This window comes from Nannobrachium achirus (genome assembly GCF_963921795.1).
Source record: "Nannobrachium achirus genome assembly, chromosome: 24".
NCBI lineage: Eukaryota > Metazoa > Chordata > Actinopteri > Myctophiformes > Myctophidae > Nannobrachium > Nannobrachium achirus.
The window spans coordinates 20,343,748-20,362,912 of NC_137831.1; the positions used below are offsets into that span (position 1 = coordinate 20,343,748).

The following is a 19,165-nucleotide window of genomic DNA, read 5'->3' on the forward strand; positions in this document are numbered from 1 at the left end:
TCCGACTGTCTGGTTTGCCTTGCAACTATACTGTACATGTACGAAGCTGGTTGGATAAATGGATTATCAAATTGTTTTATTGCTCCTTACCCACAGTGCTCGGATAAATCATGCCTTAGAACGCCCTCCATGAAGCGAAGACCAACCGAGGCCAACACGGAGGGCAAGAAGGACACGGGCATGCTGAAGTACCTCCGCAACCAGGTGATCTGCTCTTTACCAAGCAGCCAGGATGAGCAGAGCGTCACGTCATATAGTGTGTGCCAGCTACGTCATTGTAGTCCTTAGCGGCCATTTCTTGGGTCAAAACACAGGTGTTTCAATTGTTTGATTGCATAGAACTAATGCTATAGTCTAATCAGAACACCTGTGTAAGGCTGTGTTACCCAAGAAATGGCCGCTCTTAGAACTACATTTGGCACACCCTATAAGACAGTGGTTCTCAACCTGTGGTCCAGACTTTTAAGACCATTTTAATACCTTTACCTTAACATTTTTTATTAAAAAAGACGGGCGCCTGCTGGCCTACTGGTCTATAGGCATTGCCACATAGGCATTGATGCCTGACGGCGTCGCCGGTTCGATTCCCTATCCGGACCACCTTTGCCGCATGTCACTCCCCATCTCTCGCACCATTTCCTGTCAGTCTACTGTCCTATCAAATAAAGGCATAAAAGCAAAAAAAAGAAAAGAAAAAGAAAGAAATCTAAAAAAAAAGACCATTATTGCATTAAAAGTAATCAACAAACTATACTATACAAAATGGTCAATCCTTTTGCCAAATTGTCAAATAATGTAAGAAAGAGTTAAAAAATATGAAAATAGCTGATCTACAAGCTCACAATGCCTCACAATATTTATCTGTGGAACCAATTCAAACCTAATGTAATGCCTCAGCTTCTACAAGGCCCAGTGCTTGTCAGGGTGCGGGCTCCCCAGTTCAAACACGATTATATTGGGGGGTCACGTCACAGCCTGAAAATCTATACAACTCCTGTTGTAATACGACGACAACAGTGAGCTCATAACCTCTTTGTTTCCTCAGGTGATGAGTTTGTCTCCGGCTCCTCTGTCGCTGCTGATCAAGGCCGCCCCCATCCTAACGGAGGACATGTACGGAGACATCCAGCCCGCCGCCTGGGAGCTGCTGCTCAGCACGGACGAACACATGGCCGCTGCTGCAGGTGAGACCACCCAGTGTAACTGTAGACTGTGATTCTCAACCAATTTGAATTTCAATGACCCCCAGTTTAATGTACAATAGGCCACATACACCGAATTGATACCTTTTTTTCCCACTGTAATTTAGTTTTTACTGCTGTAGTGGGGTTCTGTTTTTCACAAACCAATGCAGAGGATGTCATTAAGGGGCCAAACTCGTTCAGTAACGAGATAAGGCCACTAGGGGTCGCTCTGCCAAAAGGAGTTGTCTCGTTCCTCAACGAGACAACAAAGGGTTAACTGTCCAGCGTGCTGTGCGCATGTTGTGTTCCCTGTGAATGACCCTAGTCCATACGTCACACCGTGGCTCGCAGAGAGAGAAAATGGCGCGACTAGGCTGCATTGATTTCCATTCTAGGCTGAAACATAAAAAGGGCTTTATCTATGAATGAGGTGCAAAGAACGCCAGGGAAGCAGAGATCTGATTGTTTTCACGGCGACACTTTACCGCGATGGTCGGCCCCGGTTTGGATTTTAGTTTCGCCAGCGTTTGTAATCAAATGGATTTTCTTCCTCAATCGTCAGTGGACACTCACGTGCACACGCACGAAGCTTCCGAGGCTCTTCAAAATAAAGCGTGAGTGAACGGCGGCAGCAGCAACAGCTAGAAATGTTAGAAACCTTGGCTTCCCATGTGTTAAAGGAGTAGTTCACCCCCAAAATGACTTTTTCCTATTGATTACTCACGCCATGGAGACTTGAGATCAATAATATTTTTAGTTTTTTGTCACATTCCTAAGACAAAAAATGGATTATAGTAAACTTACCCTGACGGTTTCCCCATCTAGTGCCATGCACTTGGGTCCCCATCCGGAATCAATGGGGGTAAATTTACTATAATCACATTTTTGTCTTAGGAATGCGACAAATAAAAAAAAAATATTATTGAACTCAAGTCGCTATGGCATGAGTAATCATTAGAGAAAAAGTCATTTTGGGGGTGAACTACTCCTTTAACCACATGAACACCTTTCCTCCCTTTTCTGGGCATGTCGATAGACGACCGTTCTATGCCAATAGCAGATCAATAAGATGGCAGAGCTTGCAGTTCGGCTGTTTTCCCTATGACGGACAACAAAGTACAAGGTTTAAGTGGTTGAAAAGCAAAGAATCTCTCTTTTCTGAGAATATTTGCTGTTCACAACAATCCCTCTTCAATCTCTCTTTCTCTTCTTTCTTTTTCTTTCCATCTCTCTCTCTCTCTCTGTACAATTTTGTGTTGAAAAATGTATGAAAATAATAATAATTAAAAACTGTTAATTAACCGGTTAATGCTGACGGCTAACCGGTTACTGAATTAACCGTTAGTGACATCCCTAGTGGTGACTAAAACTAAGACTAAATATATTGACAATTTCGTCAACAAAATAAAAATGAGACTAAAACGTTAGGGAGGGACTAGTGGAGAAGACAGTTAGTCATTTTATGTTTGGTTGCTCTTAGGTGTGCTGAAAATAGCCGATCTACAAGCTCACAAGTGAGCTTGTAGATCTGCTATTTTCAGCACACAACCAAGTGTAAAATCAATCATTACGATGCCATCAAGGCCTGCCAAAATACATTTTAGTCGACTAAATCAACTGTAGATTTAGTCGCCTAAAATCTTATGATATTTAGTCGACTAAAATGTTCCATCTCTCTCTCTCTCTGACCCCCACCCCACCCCACCCCAGCGGCCATGTTCCTGCTGTGTGCTGTGAAGGTTCCCGACACGGTGACCGAGATGATGAACGCAGAGTTCCAGCACCAGGAGCCCTGCCAGCGGATCAACTCCGTGCTCAAGTTCTACACCCTGTGGCGATTCCGCTACCAGGTGTGGCCGCGCATGGAGGAGGGAGCGCAACAGATCTTCAAGGTGCGGTGGAGAAACCCAAATAAAACTCACCCTAAACGAAGGGGAAACGACATCATACCCTTTTATGCCCTTACATGGAGATCCCTGTCTGTAGAACCAGCCATACAGATATGGGCTGTCTTGGCCATCTGTCTTGGCCATATATGGATTCTGTTAGTGTGTCCGATGTGGCCTCCATATATGGGCATTCCCATGAAGTCCTGTTAGATATGGTGCTTAATATTGATGACATCAGGGAACTCCATATATGGGATTCTATTTGTGTGACATCATATTGAATCCAGAGCGTGATGTCAGAGCGGCAAACCCATTCTGTTAACACATCTGGTGGCTACCCCGAGTTTCCCGAGTTTGTATTGGTACCAACGCTGTGCCAACCCCGAGTTTCCCGAGTTTGGGCCGTTTTTTTTTTTTTAAACTCTTTATTTCTCAATAATTTTACATTTTTCAACAATATAAACAATAAGACAATAAGCAAGACAGATATAAAAGTAGATCAAAAATAAGATACATAAATAAAAATACAATAAAATACAATAAAAGAAAACAATAATAAAATATAAGAGGTCATGGGACGCCCGGCACAGTTGTCATGTAGTTATATTTATAGGATTAGTAACATGTAGGATATCATCAACCTTCATAAAGAATCAGTTGCTTCACCCAAATGTCTTAACCATTTCTCCCATTTCCTTTCTCCTGCCTCCTTTTGGAGTCTCAGAGAGTAGGTCATTTGTTCCATAAGATGCAATTGTTTCACAATGTTAACATATAGGTCTATAGTAGGGCATTTTTTCTGTAACCAATTCTTAGTTATGGCTTTTTTACTTGCCACAAGTAGTATCTTGAGTAAGTATGAATCGTCCTGACTCAGTTCATCTGGAAATTGTCCAAGATACAAGAACTCAAATGTATCGCTGATATTGAAGCCCATTATTTTCGAAACCAATGTTGTTATTTCTGTCCAGAAGGGTTGTATCACAGGGCAAGACCAAAAGATGTGCGCATGATCTACAGCTGTTTCTCCACAGTCCCTCCAGCAGTCCAATTGGTTGCCTGTTTGCTTGGACTTCTGCTTAGGCGTTATAAAGAAGCGGATTTGATTTTTCCAACTGAAGTCTCTCCAAGATAAAGAGTTGGTTGTTGTTGATTGTATTGTCCATGTTTCCAACCATACATCATCACTTATCACAATGTCCATTTCTTTTTCCCATCGTTGTTTTATATACATTGTAGAATCTTTTTTCAATGACATTATACCATTATACAATTTGCTTACAAGACCCCTCATACTCTTTGAGTCATAGGCTTCAATGAATACCTTAATTATAGTTGGTGTAATCTCTTCTTTAGACCTTTTTATTTCTTTGCCGAAAAAATCCCTCAACTGCAAGTATCTATAAAAATCTTGTTTGACCAGTCCATATTTCTGACTTAGTTTTTCAAAGCTGTCAATATCCCCTTTTTTCATTATTGTGCATATGGAAGTGATACCAAGGCGGACCCATTGTCTATATCTACTGTCTAGCAGTGATGGCATATAGTCAGGATCATATGCCGGCCAGCTTAGAAGCTTAGCTTCCCTCTGAAGTTGGAAACATCTTATCACCTCAAACCAAATTTTAAGTGATAGATTTACCCATTGACTTGATGTTAAAGGCATTCCCTTCCCTCCGTCAATGCAACCCAATAATGACTGTATTGGCTTATCCATTAAAGATAGTTCTATACGTTTCCATTTGGCAACATATGATGGGTTACACCAGTATACAAGGGGTCTCAACTGTGCTGATAAATAATAGTCCCTTAAAGATGGAAGAGACATGCCCCCCTTCTCCCGGGGCAGTTGTAAGGTAGAAAATCTAACCCGAGGTCTTTTTTTGTCCCAAATAAAACGCGAAATGTGTTTGTTCCATTCTCTGAATTGTTTCATGGGTATTTCTACTGGTAATGACAAAAAGAGGTATAACAGTCTGGGTAGGATTACCATTTTAACTGATCTTATTCTATCCCCTAAATCCAGAGGAAGCATGCTCCATCTGTCTAAGTCATCATACATTTTTCTAGTTGCACCCTTGTAGTTAACATCATACAGTTGAGATAGATCTTTGGGTAGGTTAACACCTAGGTATTTAATATGGGGTAAATACCAATTAAATTTATATTTTGTAATGAATTCTTGTGTAGGGTTGTAGTTGAATGTCAAGACCTGAGTTTTGTTTACATTGAGAACATATCCAGAGTAGGACCCATATGTTTCCAACATTTCCATCAATATGGGTAGTCCTGATCCTGGGTCCATAATTGTGACAATCACATCGTCCGCAAACATGCCGACCTTATACTCCTCTCCTCCTATATGTATCCCCTTTAATTGTGTCTCCTGTCTAATTGCTTGGGCCAAAGGTTCGATGAATAAATTGAAGAGATAGGGTGAAGCTGGGCAGCCCTGTCTGGACCCACGTTCAAGCGCTATAGCGTCCGAAAGACTACCGTTTATCTTAATTCTTGCCGTGGGAGCAGAGTAGATTGATTGGATACGTTTTATAAAACTCTCACAGAAACCAAATCTATGCATCACTAAATATAGAAATTCCCAAGATAGACAATCAAAGGCACAACGGGCGTCCAGGCTGATGGCAATAGCACTAGTCTTGTCCTTATTAATCTGCTCTATGACGTGCAAGGTCCTCCTTATATTATCTTGAGTCTGACGATTTTTCAAAAATCCACTCTGGTCCTCGTCTATGAGAAAATCCATTGTCTCTCCCAACCTTTTTGTTAAGATGGATGTATATAGCTTATAGTCTGTGTTTAGAACACTTATGGGCCTATAATTCCCACACTCCATCCTATCTCTTCCCTCTTTATGAATAACAGATATAAAGGCCTCATTCCATGAAGGAGGAATGAAATCATTTTTCAATACGTAGTTGAAGCATTTCCCCAACAGGGGGAGTAGTTGCTCTCTCATAGCTTTGTACCATTCGCTGCGGAAGCCATCGGTCCCTGGAGACTTATTAGAATTCAAACTAGAGATGGCTTCATCTATTTCCTCTTGTGTTATTGGGGCAATTAGTTTTTTGTTCATTATTGTGCCAATCGAGGGGAGATCTAATGATTCCAGAAATGTTACAATTGTTTGCTTGTCTGCTAGATCAGGTTGGGAGTACAGTGATTTAAAATGTGTTTCAAATGCCTTCTGTATGGCATCCATATTACTAACAATCTCTTTCGTGGTTGGATCCCTGATTTTATATATAGTGTTTTCGGCCTGTTGTTTTCTGAGCCTCCAGGCTAATAACCTTGCTGCTTTGGGTCCAGCTTCATAATATTTTTGTTTCATAAATCTTAGGTTTTTCTCCACTTATTCGCTCATTATTTTATCAATTTCTTGTTTAGTATTTCTGATTTGCTGTATTATAGCAGGTTCTTTGTTTTTTATGTGTGTTTGTTCCAATTCCCTTAGCTGTTCTTGTAGTTTTAATAGTTGTTGTGCTTTAATCTTTTTTATCATGGCTGTTCGGGCTATAATCTTTCCTCTGATAACTGCTTTGGCCGCATCCCATAATATACCAGGGTTGACATCTCCATTATCATTAACTTGTATATAGGCGGTCAACTCCGATTCCATTTCTTCCTTAAAAGCAGTGCTATTCAAAAGGCTAGTATTCATTCTCCATAATGTTTTCCTTATTCTACTATCTAAATGAAAGGTCAGGTAGACCCCCGAATGATCAGATAGATCTCTTTGACCCACTTTACATTCCTTCAATCTGTGTAGATCCCCACTATATGTAAAGATATAATCTAACCTTGAATGTACTGAATGTCTTGCGCTAAAGAAGGTGTATCCTGGGGCCGATCCATGCATAGCGCGCCACACATCCATCAGTCCCAGGTCCATTAAAGATTTATTAATACGTTTCTCTATAGGAGTTCTACGTCTCTGCTTGTTACTGGAGTCCTGAGAATGACGTAAGATATTTAAATCCCCTGCCAAAATCAAGGTACCATATGTCTCTGAAGCAACCAAATTAAATATTTTCCTAAAGAAAGACATATCACTCCCTGGTGGGGCATAGACATTAAATAGTGTCACCTCTTTATGATCAATTTTCCCCTTTAATAAGACATATCTACCCTCCTTATCAATTATTTTGGATATGAATTCAAATCGAATTGCGTTAGAAATCAAAATGGCAACACCTCTCTTTTTACCTTTTTTATATGAGGAGAAGAAGGTATTTTTAAAGCCCATTTTTTTAAGCTTTTCGTGCTCTATATCGGACAGGTGGGTTTCCTGCCAGAATGCAATATTAATCTTCTCCTTTTTTATTTTTGCAATCATTTTACTCCTCTTGATTGGGCTATTTAACCCATTTACATTTAGGGATAATAAATTATAGTGTTGGTATTGCATGTTTTTCTTTCTTTTTTAAGCCCTGTATGCCATAATTCAGCACCCACCAGTGAGCAGATAGTGTAAATCCCAGACCTGTATCATTCCAGACCATGACAACATCCCACATAACAAAAGGTTGACACTGTACCCGCAACATCCCAGACCTCAACAAGTAGTAAGAAAAAGAAAATAAGACAATAAAAAACAACAATAACACAAAAGTTCCTAATACAGGTGAAGGCATCAAAGAAGGCCTTCCGTAATGAGGGGTGCTAGCCACTAAATGGGGCCCCTCGTAAGCAGAAAGAAACAAAAACAGATGTGTGGCTCAAACATTACCAAAGCACCAGCCATTATCTAAAACTTTTAAACGTATTTAAAGGATACTGTTATTTGCATAGTTATCTATAACACACCTCGAGTTCCATTTGACCGGGGGTTAAGGCGCTCACCCCTCCTCTTAGTCTTGCGTTGCTCCCTCTTCTCCAGGCTCCTTCCTGCGATATTCACTCAGCCTCTCCCGAATCTGCTGCTGGAACAGATCCTTGGCTCCAGTGTGCTGGGCCCTCACCATTTTCCATGGCAGAAGCTCAGCAAGCTTTTCCGCTGTCATACCCTTCTTCTTCTTCTTGTTCCTTGGGGTGAAGTTCTCCACGGTGAATCCCTTGCTTCTGAGGTCTTCAGTTGCTTGTGCTGCACTGTCGTATGTTGTGTACACGCCCTTCTCCAATTCAACTCGTATTTTAGTCATCGGGGTTCTGAAGCGTATTTTCTTATTCAGGAGAGCTTTTTTGACTGGAGCATATTCCATTCTCTTTTTTTGTACAGCTTCCGGGTAGTCGTTATCGAAATAGACCCGTTTACCTTGAACACAGGGTTTCTTCTTCCAGGCTGTAATAAGTATTTCCTCTTTCACTGGAAACTGAAGGAACTTGACCAATATGGAGCGCGGTGGAGCGGTCGCAGGCGGCTTTGGCCCAACTCTATGAGCCCGTTCTATTCCAAAGTTCTGGTCCTGTACCAGGTTTATATCCCCCAGTTCAGTCTTTATCAGATTTTCTATGAATGTGACTGTGGAATTCGCTTCTGCGCCCTCTGGAATTGAATAAATTCTTATGTTATTTCTACGTGAATATCCTTCCATTGCAGTCAGTTTGTCCTCCAATTCTTGCTGGTTAGAGAGCATCTGAATGAGGGTGTCTTTAACTCCAATGTCCCATTCTTCCATGGTGGCAAAGCTTTCCTCCATTTCCCCCATTCTTTTCACTGCTCCATCCAGCTTGTCTGTAGAATCCTGTACCTTTCTGTTTATTTCCGTTCTAAATTCCTCCATTTGTTTTTTAATATCTTCTCCAAGGCATTTTCGGAATTCAGAAAGGTCTTTTTTAAGTTCTGATTGGATTGTGGCCAACCCCGCCGCCATAGCCTCGCTCACCACAGTTTTAAGAGAAGCCATATCCATCAGTAGTGGCTTCGGTGCCATCACAGGGTGTCGATCACCGCCGTCACGGTTTCCTCCACCGCGGTTGCCGTCTCCACGGCTCGCATCGCCGCGGTCGCCGCCTCCGCGACTCCCGCCGCTGTTGTCGCCGTCTCCCCGGTTCCCGCAGTCTCGGTCGCCGCTCCCGTGGTTCACGCCGCCCTGGCCGTCATCTCCGCGGCTACCGCCGCCTCTGTCGTCGCCGCCGCCGTCGCTTCCACCCCCGCGGTCTCCATTTTGTGTTGTTGTTTTCTCGGCGTTTGCGTCGCCCCCGATCATCGACCCAACGGTGGTTTTTCTTAGCTCGTATCCTCCTTTTTTCTCTCCTTGCGTCTTTCCCCCACTCATATTCCTTTGTTTGTATCACTTTAGATGTATTAAACTCACTGAATTAGGGGAAATTATAGGCTGGTGCAGGAGCTCTGTTACTAAGCTGCCATCTTGTTCAGCGCCACCGGAAACTCTCCGAGTTTGGGCCGTTTTTGAAAAAAAAACATTTTCAAAATGTTTTTTTTCAAAAAAAAAAATTGGACCTCCAGAAATGTATTAGGCATGATCGCGATCGCGAAATTGCATGTTTAACCCCCATACCAACCCATTCTTTCAAACATGGCAGCCATGTTTGTTTACATCTGAAGAAAACATAATGGCTGATAAATCATGAATGCCTGAACGGATTTCCAAGCGGATTTTTTTGTTTGAAAGCTGTGAACAGTGTGAACACACGTGGTGCATCATCTAGGCATGGGCGTGCACTTTTTACACAATTGCGCAATTACATGGAAGTCTATGGTAACCATGGCAACGTGGGACATTGAAGAGAAAAAATCATAGCAACATAAGTGTTAAGAGTGGTTCCCCTGACATCACAGTGACGTCAGAGCATGATGTCAGAGAGAGATCTCTCTCTATAGCACGCAATGAGGGCCTCTCCAACTCTTTTTTCCCGGGCTGAATCAGGGGCCCAGCATGTCCCTGGGCCTATAACAAGTCTATACGCCTTCTGGTTTCAGATCCCTCCGCCCAGCATCAACTTCACCCTGCCCTCTCCCATCCTGGGAATGCCCTGCGTCCCCATGTTCGACCCGCCCTGGGTCCCCCAGAACACCGGCAGTGTCCAGGACCCCATCAACGAGGATCAGTCTGTAAGTCATCGCCCCGGGGGCCAAATCTGACGGCCTTTACCAATCACCACGTAGAAAGGAGTCAGACGTAGCAGTAGCCTCGGAAGTCGTAGCGTGATGCCTAGTAGGCTAAGTGCACATGTAGGTGTGTATCGTGATTTTAAGATTTACCGTAATTGCTGGACTATAAGCCGCACCTGAATACAAGCCGCACCAGCTAAATTTAGAACAAAAAACAAATGTTTACATAGATAAGCCGCACTGGACTATAAGCCGCAGGTGTCCTTCCTGCTTCCTGCTAGAGCCCCCTGGTGGCCGTTAGCTGTAAAAAATCTATATACAGTATAAATCCTTGTTAAAGACCATTGTAAAACTAACTAACTGGCCGTTAGCTGTAAAAATCTATATATAAGTCGCACCGCTGTACAGTATAAGCCGCAGGGTTCAAAACATGGGAAAAAAGCCGCGGCTTATAGTCCGGCAATTACGGTAGTTAATGTATGAACATTGTACCCAAGAATATCAAATCATAGACACACTATACGGTGTAACACTATACGCTATGTTGACTTGGGTTGTGGATGATTTACATTAACTTTAGCACAGTTCATGTTCTGATCTTTTTACGGTGCTTTATTTGATTTAGACCAAGGTGCTTCGCATACCCTGTGCTGAAATTAAATTGATATAACTCAATTTTGAACCCTCAACTGCTATTCTTTGTGTGCATTTTTGGGTTTAATTACAAAATAAAAGTGTCCCCAACCCTATCACATAGTTTGATACAGTAGGTACGTGGCACAATGCACATTAGCCCACTATGACAGCATTTGGTACTTGGTGTGTGTTTGTGTGTAAACCGATGTAATCTTATCACTTTGTTTTCAATTTCACCAAGAAATCTGCATCAGATACTAGCCACTTTAAAACCTAGATTTGTTTCCATGTTCAATTTCATTACTAAAGATTTCTTGGTGTTTCTCTTCTTCTCCCTTCTTCTCTATTATTATTTATGTGTTTATTTCAAGCATGCAAATCCAAATCTCTTTTTATATTCTCATCAATAACTTAGTCCTTGATGAAGTGGTCAATGTACTTGCTGGTACAGTTGATCAGTAATGTGCTTATATCGACTTTCTTTGTTTTTAGTTCCCTTCATTAATTCAGTCTGTCTATAACATAGTAAGTTGGGGTTTCTGAATACGGGGTCCTTGTCTTGACGCATCATGCTACTACTGTACCTCTGAATGAGAATAAAAAGATCAATTCTGTCCATCCATAGTGCTAGCAGACCTTCATGGGTCTAAAGGCCGATTTATACACTTTGCTGCCCGCCAGTGTTTTTCGTACGAAAGTTGCCGATCTACGAACTCACAATGCGCCGGCAGCGCGTCTCGTTGTGAGCTTGTAGACGGGCTGTTTTCGGTGCGAGACAGGGCGCGCAACCAGGAATAAATCAGGCATAAGTATAAGAGGGGGACTTCCATGTGGATGTTACCCTCTTTACCAAAATCTGTCAGACGTCTTTGAGAGCACGTTTCGGATTCTATGCGTTCTAATGCATTCTAAGATGCATTCTAATGCAAAAGAGATTATATTGATGCCTTGAGTTTTCTATTTTAAGTGTTCAGTGAGGTATCAACTGTTTCGATCCCCCCCCCCCAAAAAAAAGTAGACTGGAGACGGCTTGTAATCAGTGGTGGAATGTGAAATGTTTTACTTAAAGCTATACTGTGTAAGTTGCTCAACTAGTGGTCAGTAGCGGTATAGCAAACCGTGGTCGCGTCTGCTTTTTTCGGCCGTTTTTCGCCGCGGACCGGGCCTTCAGACCACCGCGTCCGCCTCGCCCGCCTCGACACGCATCCGTAGAGGTCTCTCGTGTCCCTCTGCGGACCGGCGTTGGGGAGTTACAGGCTAGACTTCTAGACCAGCGTAAACAAAGCTGTTGAAACAAGCTACTTCCTGAAGAGACGCAAGATGCACTGTGATTGGATGTCAGTGTATGATCTGCGCTGTGATTGGCCGGTAGGGAGACACGTATCCAGAATGATGCAGATGACGTAATTTTGCCGGGAAAAACAGTCCCGGTCCCGGCCACACGGGCTCAGTAGAACACATATAAAGAAAAGGCTTTTGGGGCTGAAATTAACAGAGTGGGTGTTCTAAAACTTTAGCGATTTAATAGTTAGGACAATTTTAAGATTTGTTTTATTAAAAAAGTTACATAGTATAGCTTTAAGTAAAGTATGATACTGCAATGCAGAAATGCTCTGTTACAAGTAAAAGTCTGGTATTCAAAATGTACTTGAGTAAAACTACAAAAGGCATCAAAATGTACTTAATGTACAGTACCTAAAGTAAAAATACTCATTATGCAGAATGTCCCATTTCACAAGCTTTAGTAAGCTTGCTGTTTTCAAATTCTGTTGCTGAAGTATATAGGGATAACGTGGTAATATATTTTGTAACTAGTAACTAAAGTTTTAAAATAATTGAAGTGGAGTAAAAGCACAATATTTGCCTCTGAGATGTGGAGTAAAAGTATTGAAAATTGAAAATAATAAAATAAAGTAAAAAAAAAAAAGTACAGTACAGTACTTGAGCACTTTTGCATTGTTACTTTACAACAGTGGTTCTCAACCTTTTGAGGCCGCGACCCCCAAAATAATTATATTTTAACTGGAGACCCCCACCCCCCACGCTGACAAGCAGTAAGAGTTGAGGCATTACATTTTGTATAGCACAGTTCTATTGTGAAAATAGCAGATCTACATGCTCACAAAGCCTCACGTTGCGAGGCGTTGTGAGCATGTAGATCGGCTATTTTCACAATTTCTGCCTCTAATATTTGACAATTTGGCCAATGTTTAATTTGCCATTTTAGAGGTATTAAAAAGTCCTTAAAGATGAAGTGCCATAATTTTTTTCCCCCCAAAACATGATTATCAGGTATTATGATTATACTAGGAGGAAGATTTTTTCCCCCAAAAAACGTGTACAGAAAGAGTATGGCACCACCTCTTTATATTTAGAAATGTGCAGATACCCTCTATATACACTTAAACCTTATGTTGGTTTGTTTACTGTGCAACATTGTTTTTGTGAGAAAACAATGTTGCACATTAAGTTAATCATCTGGGCCCCCCCCCCCTCAAATAATTTAGGGACCCCCCTGGGGGTCCCGACCTACAGGTTGAGAACCACTGCTTTACACCACTGCTTGTAATGAGTCACACCTCCAGCTCTGCAGTATTGCACATCCAAAGCAGCTCTCCGAATGATGTTGGCGTCAAACTGGCTTTCTATTTCCTCCTCACAGGAATGCATGACTTGTCTTTATGCTATACGCTTATAAATCTTATAAGCGAAGCTTATATGCGCTTATAAATCTTAAAGCGTATATGCCTGCCCACCAATCCTGTTGAAACGTTCCCCCCGACGAGGGGATGGGAGTGAAGGGAAAACACACGCCAAGCATCAAATGGATGCATGATTATTAGAAGCCCACTTCTGCCAGGAAAACTGAAAACACCCCGATTTATGTATGATTTTTGTGTCTGCGCAACTCCATCTATACATCTCTGAATTATGAGGTTTTTCTTCTTGAAAATGTGAGATAGGTAATTAATTTAATTGACTTCTGAAAGGCTGTATGAAGACGTAATTGTGATGGAAAAAAAGGAAGAGAGAGAGAGAGAGAGGAGAAAAAAATATCATAATTTGGGCCTTTTTCCATTTTATTCAGTGGCGGAATTAGGCTTCCATACACGATGGATGAAATGTGTTAGCTTGTCGTCGTATACGATGATTTACTGTACTTAATCATGACGCTTCCTAATCCTAATAGGGCACAGACTATCACAAACAAAGGCTCTGACTGATTTTGGTATGCCCAGGTCATTATTTGCATCTTGAATAGTAACACACCACCCAACCTGTTTTCTGTGCTTGCACACACAAAATGATCGTCACATTCCATTTTGCATTTGAAAATTTTGTGTGTATTGTGTTGCATATTGCATGCTGTCAATGACTATTTTGCCGTGTAAGTGTGTTTTCTCATTGGTGTTGTTGTGTGTTCAAAATGTGATTACGTCTGTCACCATTGTGAGACATTTAGATCAAATGCAGTACACTCTCCTGAAAGAAACCACATTTTGAATTGAACTGAAATGTGACACATTTGAATTGGTTATTAAATCAATCAGGAAGTCAGGAACGTACTGGTTCCCGAATTAAATATATTATGTCTTGGGGGAACAATATACATTTACTATTATATGGATTATAAATTATATTACAGGGGATGTAAGTGATATTTTAAATAGCTCTTTATTGTACTCATTACTATAGAGTGTTCGTACAGGGAGATGCCTGTTACTGAACAAACACTGATGGCAATCATACTGTAGATATAATAACCAGAATACAGAGCTGTGACCTTTTTACACATTTATTATTGTTTTAACCAAAACATTTTACTTCCAGCACCTGTAATAATCATCATATCTTTGGAAAATGGTAGTTCGTTTATATCTCTGGTTGACTAATAGTCTGGGCATTTCGGGCAGTATTTTGATGGAATCGTGCACTTTACGATAGAAGCATGAAATTTGGCACACAGTTAGAACATGCCATATGGAACATTTTTGGCTATAGGGCCATCTTGGGAAACTTGTGGGAGCCAATCAAAGTTGGGCTCTCATAGACTTTACTATACAGTAAAATAATACAAAAAATAAATATGCTTTAAGTAGCATGTGAGGGGTCAACGTTGTTTTTCGGGATTCTGAATCCAATGCAAGCATACAACCATGGTTTGGTGATGAGTCATCACTTTTCACAGTTTTGTGGGGGCCGTTTCTCGGAAAGGAATGTTTTTCGTGTAAAATAAAATCTTTCATTGGATTCAGAATCCCGAAAAACACCTAGTTTGACACCTCACCTCAATTACTGGCATATTCTCCCCCACCTAAATTTGTTTCAAAAACACTTTTTGTATTCCATTCGTGATTGTCATACATCTACTGTATCTGTCAAATCTACAGTTTCTATGTGTGACTCATGATGCGAGCAGCATTTATGCTAATTAAAAGCTGCAATCCGTAACTTATTTGAATGAATAAGACATTATTTAACCGAGCATATCTGCAGTGGTTGGAGGGCTTTACTCTTCCTTTTTGAGACATTCAGACCCTGGTGGTTGACAAGTAGTGCTGTCTGAAGCTCATGAGAGAAATGTCTCCCTCGACCAATCTGAGTTTGCTGAGTGGTCGAAATCTGGTCTCTCACCTGGGTGTCGAACAGTGTTGTTTTTGACTGCAAATTCTGATTTAGTTTTAGTCATAGTCTTTTGAATAAAATGTAATTTCGTTTTAGTCATAATTTAGTTGCCTGAAAAGCTTTAGTTTTAGTCGAATTTTAGTCAACTAAATATACGATTTTAGGCGACTAAATCTACAGTTGATTTAGTCAACTAAAATGTATTTTGTCAGTCCTTGATGGCATGACTGATTTTACACATGGTTGCATCCTGAAAATAGCCGATCTACAAGCTTGTAGATCTGCTATTTTCACCTGAGAGAAACCAAACTTAAAATGCCTCTCTTCTCCACTAGTCCCTCCCTAACGTTTTAGTTTTTATTTTGTTGACAAAATTGTCAATATATTTAGTCTTTCACAGCTTAGTTTTTAGTTAGCTTTAATGTTGTTTTCGTCGTAGTCGACAAACATTTTTCGTCATAGCTTTAGTCGATGAAATCAACACTGGTGTCGAATCCTGGTTAGGACTTAAACAAACGTCCAGATTGCAGCTTTGCGATAACGCTAAATGAGAGTTACTGTATTTGTGAGTTGTCAAATAACATTACCAAATGTTCCACAGACATAAACAAACAGTGAGCCCAGTCTAGCGTTGCACATCAGATCCCTGAGAACTCTGTACTCACAGTGTTGTACAGTATGAGCCCGTAAAGATACAGTGGAAAGGCATGCAGTAGGGGTGTAACGATACAGTAACTGCATCCCAAAGACAATCGGAAGTATATCGATATGTAGCCTCGGAAACCCAGGCTTGTTTTGGCGATAGGAAGAAAAATAAGCCTTGGGCGATCGCGTTAAAATCACTGTTGGAGGAAGTGTAGAATTTCCCTAACCAATCAGAGTGCAGAGAGGGTCGCACCGAATTTGTTGACGTCATGACGCAGCAGCGAGGAGCAGAGGGGGGTGGGGGGAGGAGTCGAGGAGAACACATGCTATTGGCCGGAGACTCCTCGGAGAGATTCTCCGGGTCCGCCCATGCACACAGAAACTGTCCGCATTAGCTCAGAGTGATCGATATGTAAACGGCGACATATCGTTTTGTTTTGCAATGCAAATAATCGGTATCGAATCGTTTTGCAACGCAAATAATCGATTGTATTGATACTAAGTACTTGTGTGTTGTCTTTAGCAATTTTAAGAAGAAAAAGGAAAAAGAGGGGTTTAATTACTTTTCCATTCCATATAGCTCTTGGTCTATTGATAAATGTGTGTATTCTCTGTGTTCATGTCGAGGTGCAGATTTGTCCATTATGTGTTCAAATACTATGTCCATGTATTTGCCAGAGAATCACTGTGTTTACTTATTTATATCCGTAATATAATAAATGTTTGCCTTAAAAAACCTGCACTCTCCACACAGATTTCTTTGCTAAATAGCTACTGTATCGATGCTAAATCATTGAATCGCATCGTATCGCCACGAATCAACCAACATCGCCCATGTATCGCATCGCCAACCATGCATCGCGACGCGTATCGTATTCGCTGTTAAAACGTATCGTTACACCCCTAGCATACAGTCATGCTGTGTGTATGTGTGTGTGTGTGTGCCCGCTGCACTGCCTCCGTGCCCCCCCCGCGATTCTCCAAAGCGATTCCACCTCTCACGCCGTCGTCTCCACTATACGCCCCCCTCCCTCGTTGTTCCTTTCTCGACAGAAATCCTTCTCGGCGCGGGCGGTGTCGCGCTCCCACCAGCGCGCCGAGCACATCCTGAAGAACCTCCAGCAGGAGGAGGAGAAGCGCCGGCTGGGCCGGGAGGCCAGCATCATCACGGCCATCCCCGTGGCCCAGGAGGCCTGCTACGAGCCCACCTGCAGCCCCCCGCCGGAGCAGGAGGAGGAAGGTATGGGGGCAACCAGTGGCGTCAGTTCAGAAAAAGCTAAGGTATGGCAACATGACTGGTGTCTTCGCGCGCGTGCAAGACACCAGTCATGTTGCCATACCTTAGCTATATAATATAATTATAATACCTTGTTAAAGTGACCATTTTGTAAAATTTTGCATTTGTAGTTATTTTACTGTAATTTACCAACATATTAACCGGCACAGATAGACAAAGAGACATTCATGGATTTATATTTAGAACTAACTTTTATCTTCCCCCCTGGACCCAGGGTATGGCAGCTGCATACCCCTGCCATACCCAATTGACCCAATAGTTGTAACTGTACAAGTTACTCTTTCAAAGTAACTTCTTCCCACTAACACTGCTGCCGTCAACCCCTTTAAGACCTGGAAACGTTTTAACCACTTAGTCTTTGACACAACTATCTTATGCTTTAACTATTAAAAAAATAGCAGATATACAAGCTCACAGTGCGGCACCGAGTGCCGTGCTGCGAGCTTGTAGATCTGCTATTTTTGACAAAATCGTGAAATATTTGGCAAATCTTTGCACGTATATTTTTCAAAGCAAACTTTTGTAACTCAAATCTCTGCTTCTGGGAGGGTCCCTGGAGCAACATATTTTGAGATGGGGATCCGTTGCCAAATACGTGTAATATTGGGGGTCCTTGACATGTACGATTTTGAGAACCACTGATTTAGAAGCATTTAGAAGACATTGGGTCAATATATTCAAAGAAGACTTAAAATTTTCAGCTAATCTACAAAGTTGCAGCGCGGCGATGTGAGCTTGTAGATTTGCTGTTTTTTGTTGTTTTTTTTTGCATAAAATAATGGTTTAAGTAATAATGCGTAATAATGCGTTCCCGGTCTTAATGGGTTGATACTGTGTGCATTTATGATTGGTGTAAAACAAAACCTAGCGGGAAATTAAGCTAGAAAAGAGGAGAGAATGGAAGGAAGGAAAGGTGAGAAAATTATTGATGTCACATCCACACCCAGTGAATGGCATGGAGGGCGGCAGAAACAGAGCCTGGCTTGCTCGTCCCGTCTGGGCCATGCAGGCAACCAGGGGCGTCACACCAAATTCTGGGCCCTGGGTACAAGGATTCACTGCGGGCCCCCCATGAATGTTAACTATTGAAAAATAGCAGATATACAAGCTCACAGCGCGGCACCGAGTGCCGCGCTGCGAGCTTGTAGATCTGCTATTTTTGAAAAATCGTGAAAATGTGTGCCAAGAAACCTATGTTTCCATGTCAGTGATGCTCAAACTTTTTCAAATTTTGCAAAATTTGAGTTACAAATGTTCACTTAAAAAATACATATATTCAAAGATTTGCGCACATTTTCACGACTTTTCAAAAATAGCAGATCTACAAGCTCGCAGCGCGGCACTCGGTGCCGCGCTGTGAGCTTGTATATCTGCTATTTTTCAATAGCTAAAGTTACTAGGGCCCCTCCACCTTGGGCCCTGGTAACTCAGTCCCACTTTCCTACCCCTTGTGACGCCCCTGCAGGCAACACACTCTATGCCATCATGGCAGACAGCCTCCTCCACCGCTTGCTCCAAACTGGTGCAAAATATGAAAAACGGAACAAAAACTGTTTCCCGCTGAGCCCACTGTTGACCAGATTGTTCCGTCACGCCTGGTGAATGGAGGGCAGCGGAAGCATGAGGGGAGGACCCAGACACAGGCCACAAAGTCAGAGCACGTGCAGTTCCAACAGATTTGTTGACGCAGAAGGAGGTGATACAGGCAGGAGCACAAATCCAGGCAGGTAGTCCGTAAAGACATGCAACATCCAGACAGGAACAGAACAGGCAAACACCCAAGAACTGTGGAATATCGAGGACAAAAACAACATAACCGCTGCAGTCCACATCAAGGCAACGAAAGGGGATCAAA

General features: G+C 41.9%; 1 protein-coding gene across 1 annotated transcript in view; it reads left to right on the forward strand.

Moving 5' to 3' along the window:
• unc80 (unc-80 homolog (C. elegans)) overlaps nucleotides 1–19,165 on the forward strand; it is a gene marked incomplete at its 3' end in the record, with an annotated part of 166,179 nt that overhangs the window by 89,930 nt on the left and 57,084 nt on the right. Inside the window, exons 31-35 of the mRNA XM_080720767.1 lie at nucleotides 97–204; nucleotides 1,046–1,184; nucleotides 2,895–3,076; nucleotides 9,975–10,106; nucleotides 17,067–17,253. Coding sequence (XP_080576893.1) covers nucleotides 97–204; nucleotides 1,046–1,184; nucleotides 2,895–3,076; nucleotides 9,975–10,106; nucleotides 17,067–17,253 — 748 coding nt within the window. The remainder of the gene's footprint in view (nucleotides 1–96; nucleotides 205–1,045; nucleotides 1,185–2,894; nucleotides 3,077–9,974; nucleotides 10,107–17,066; nucleotides 17,254–19,165) is intronic.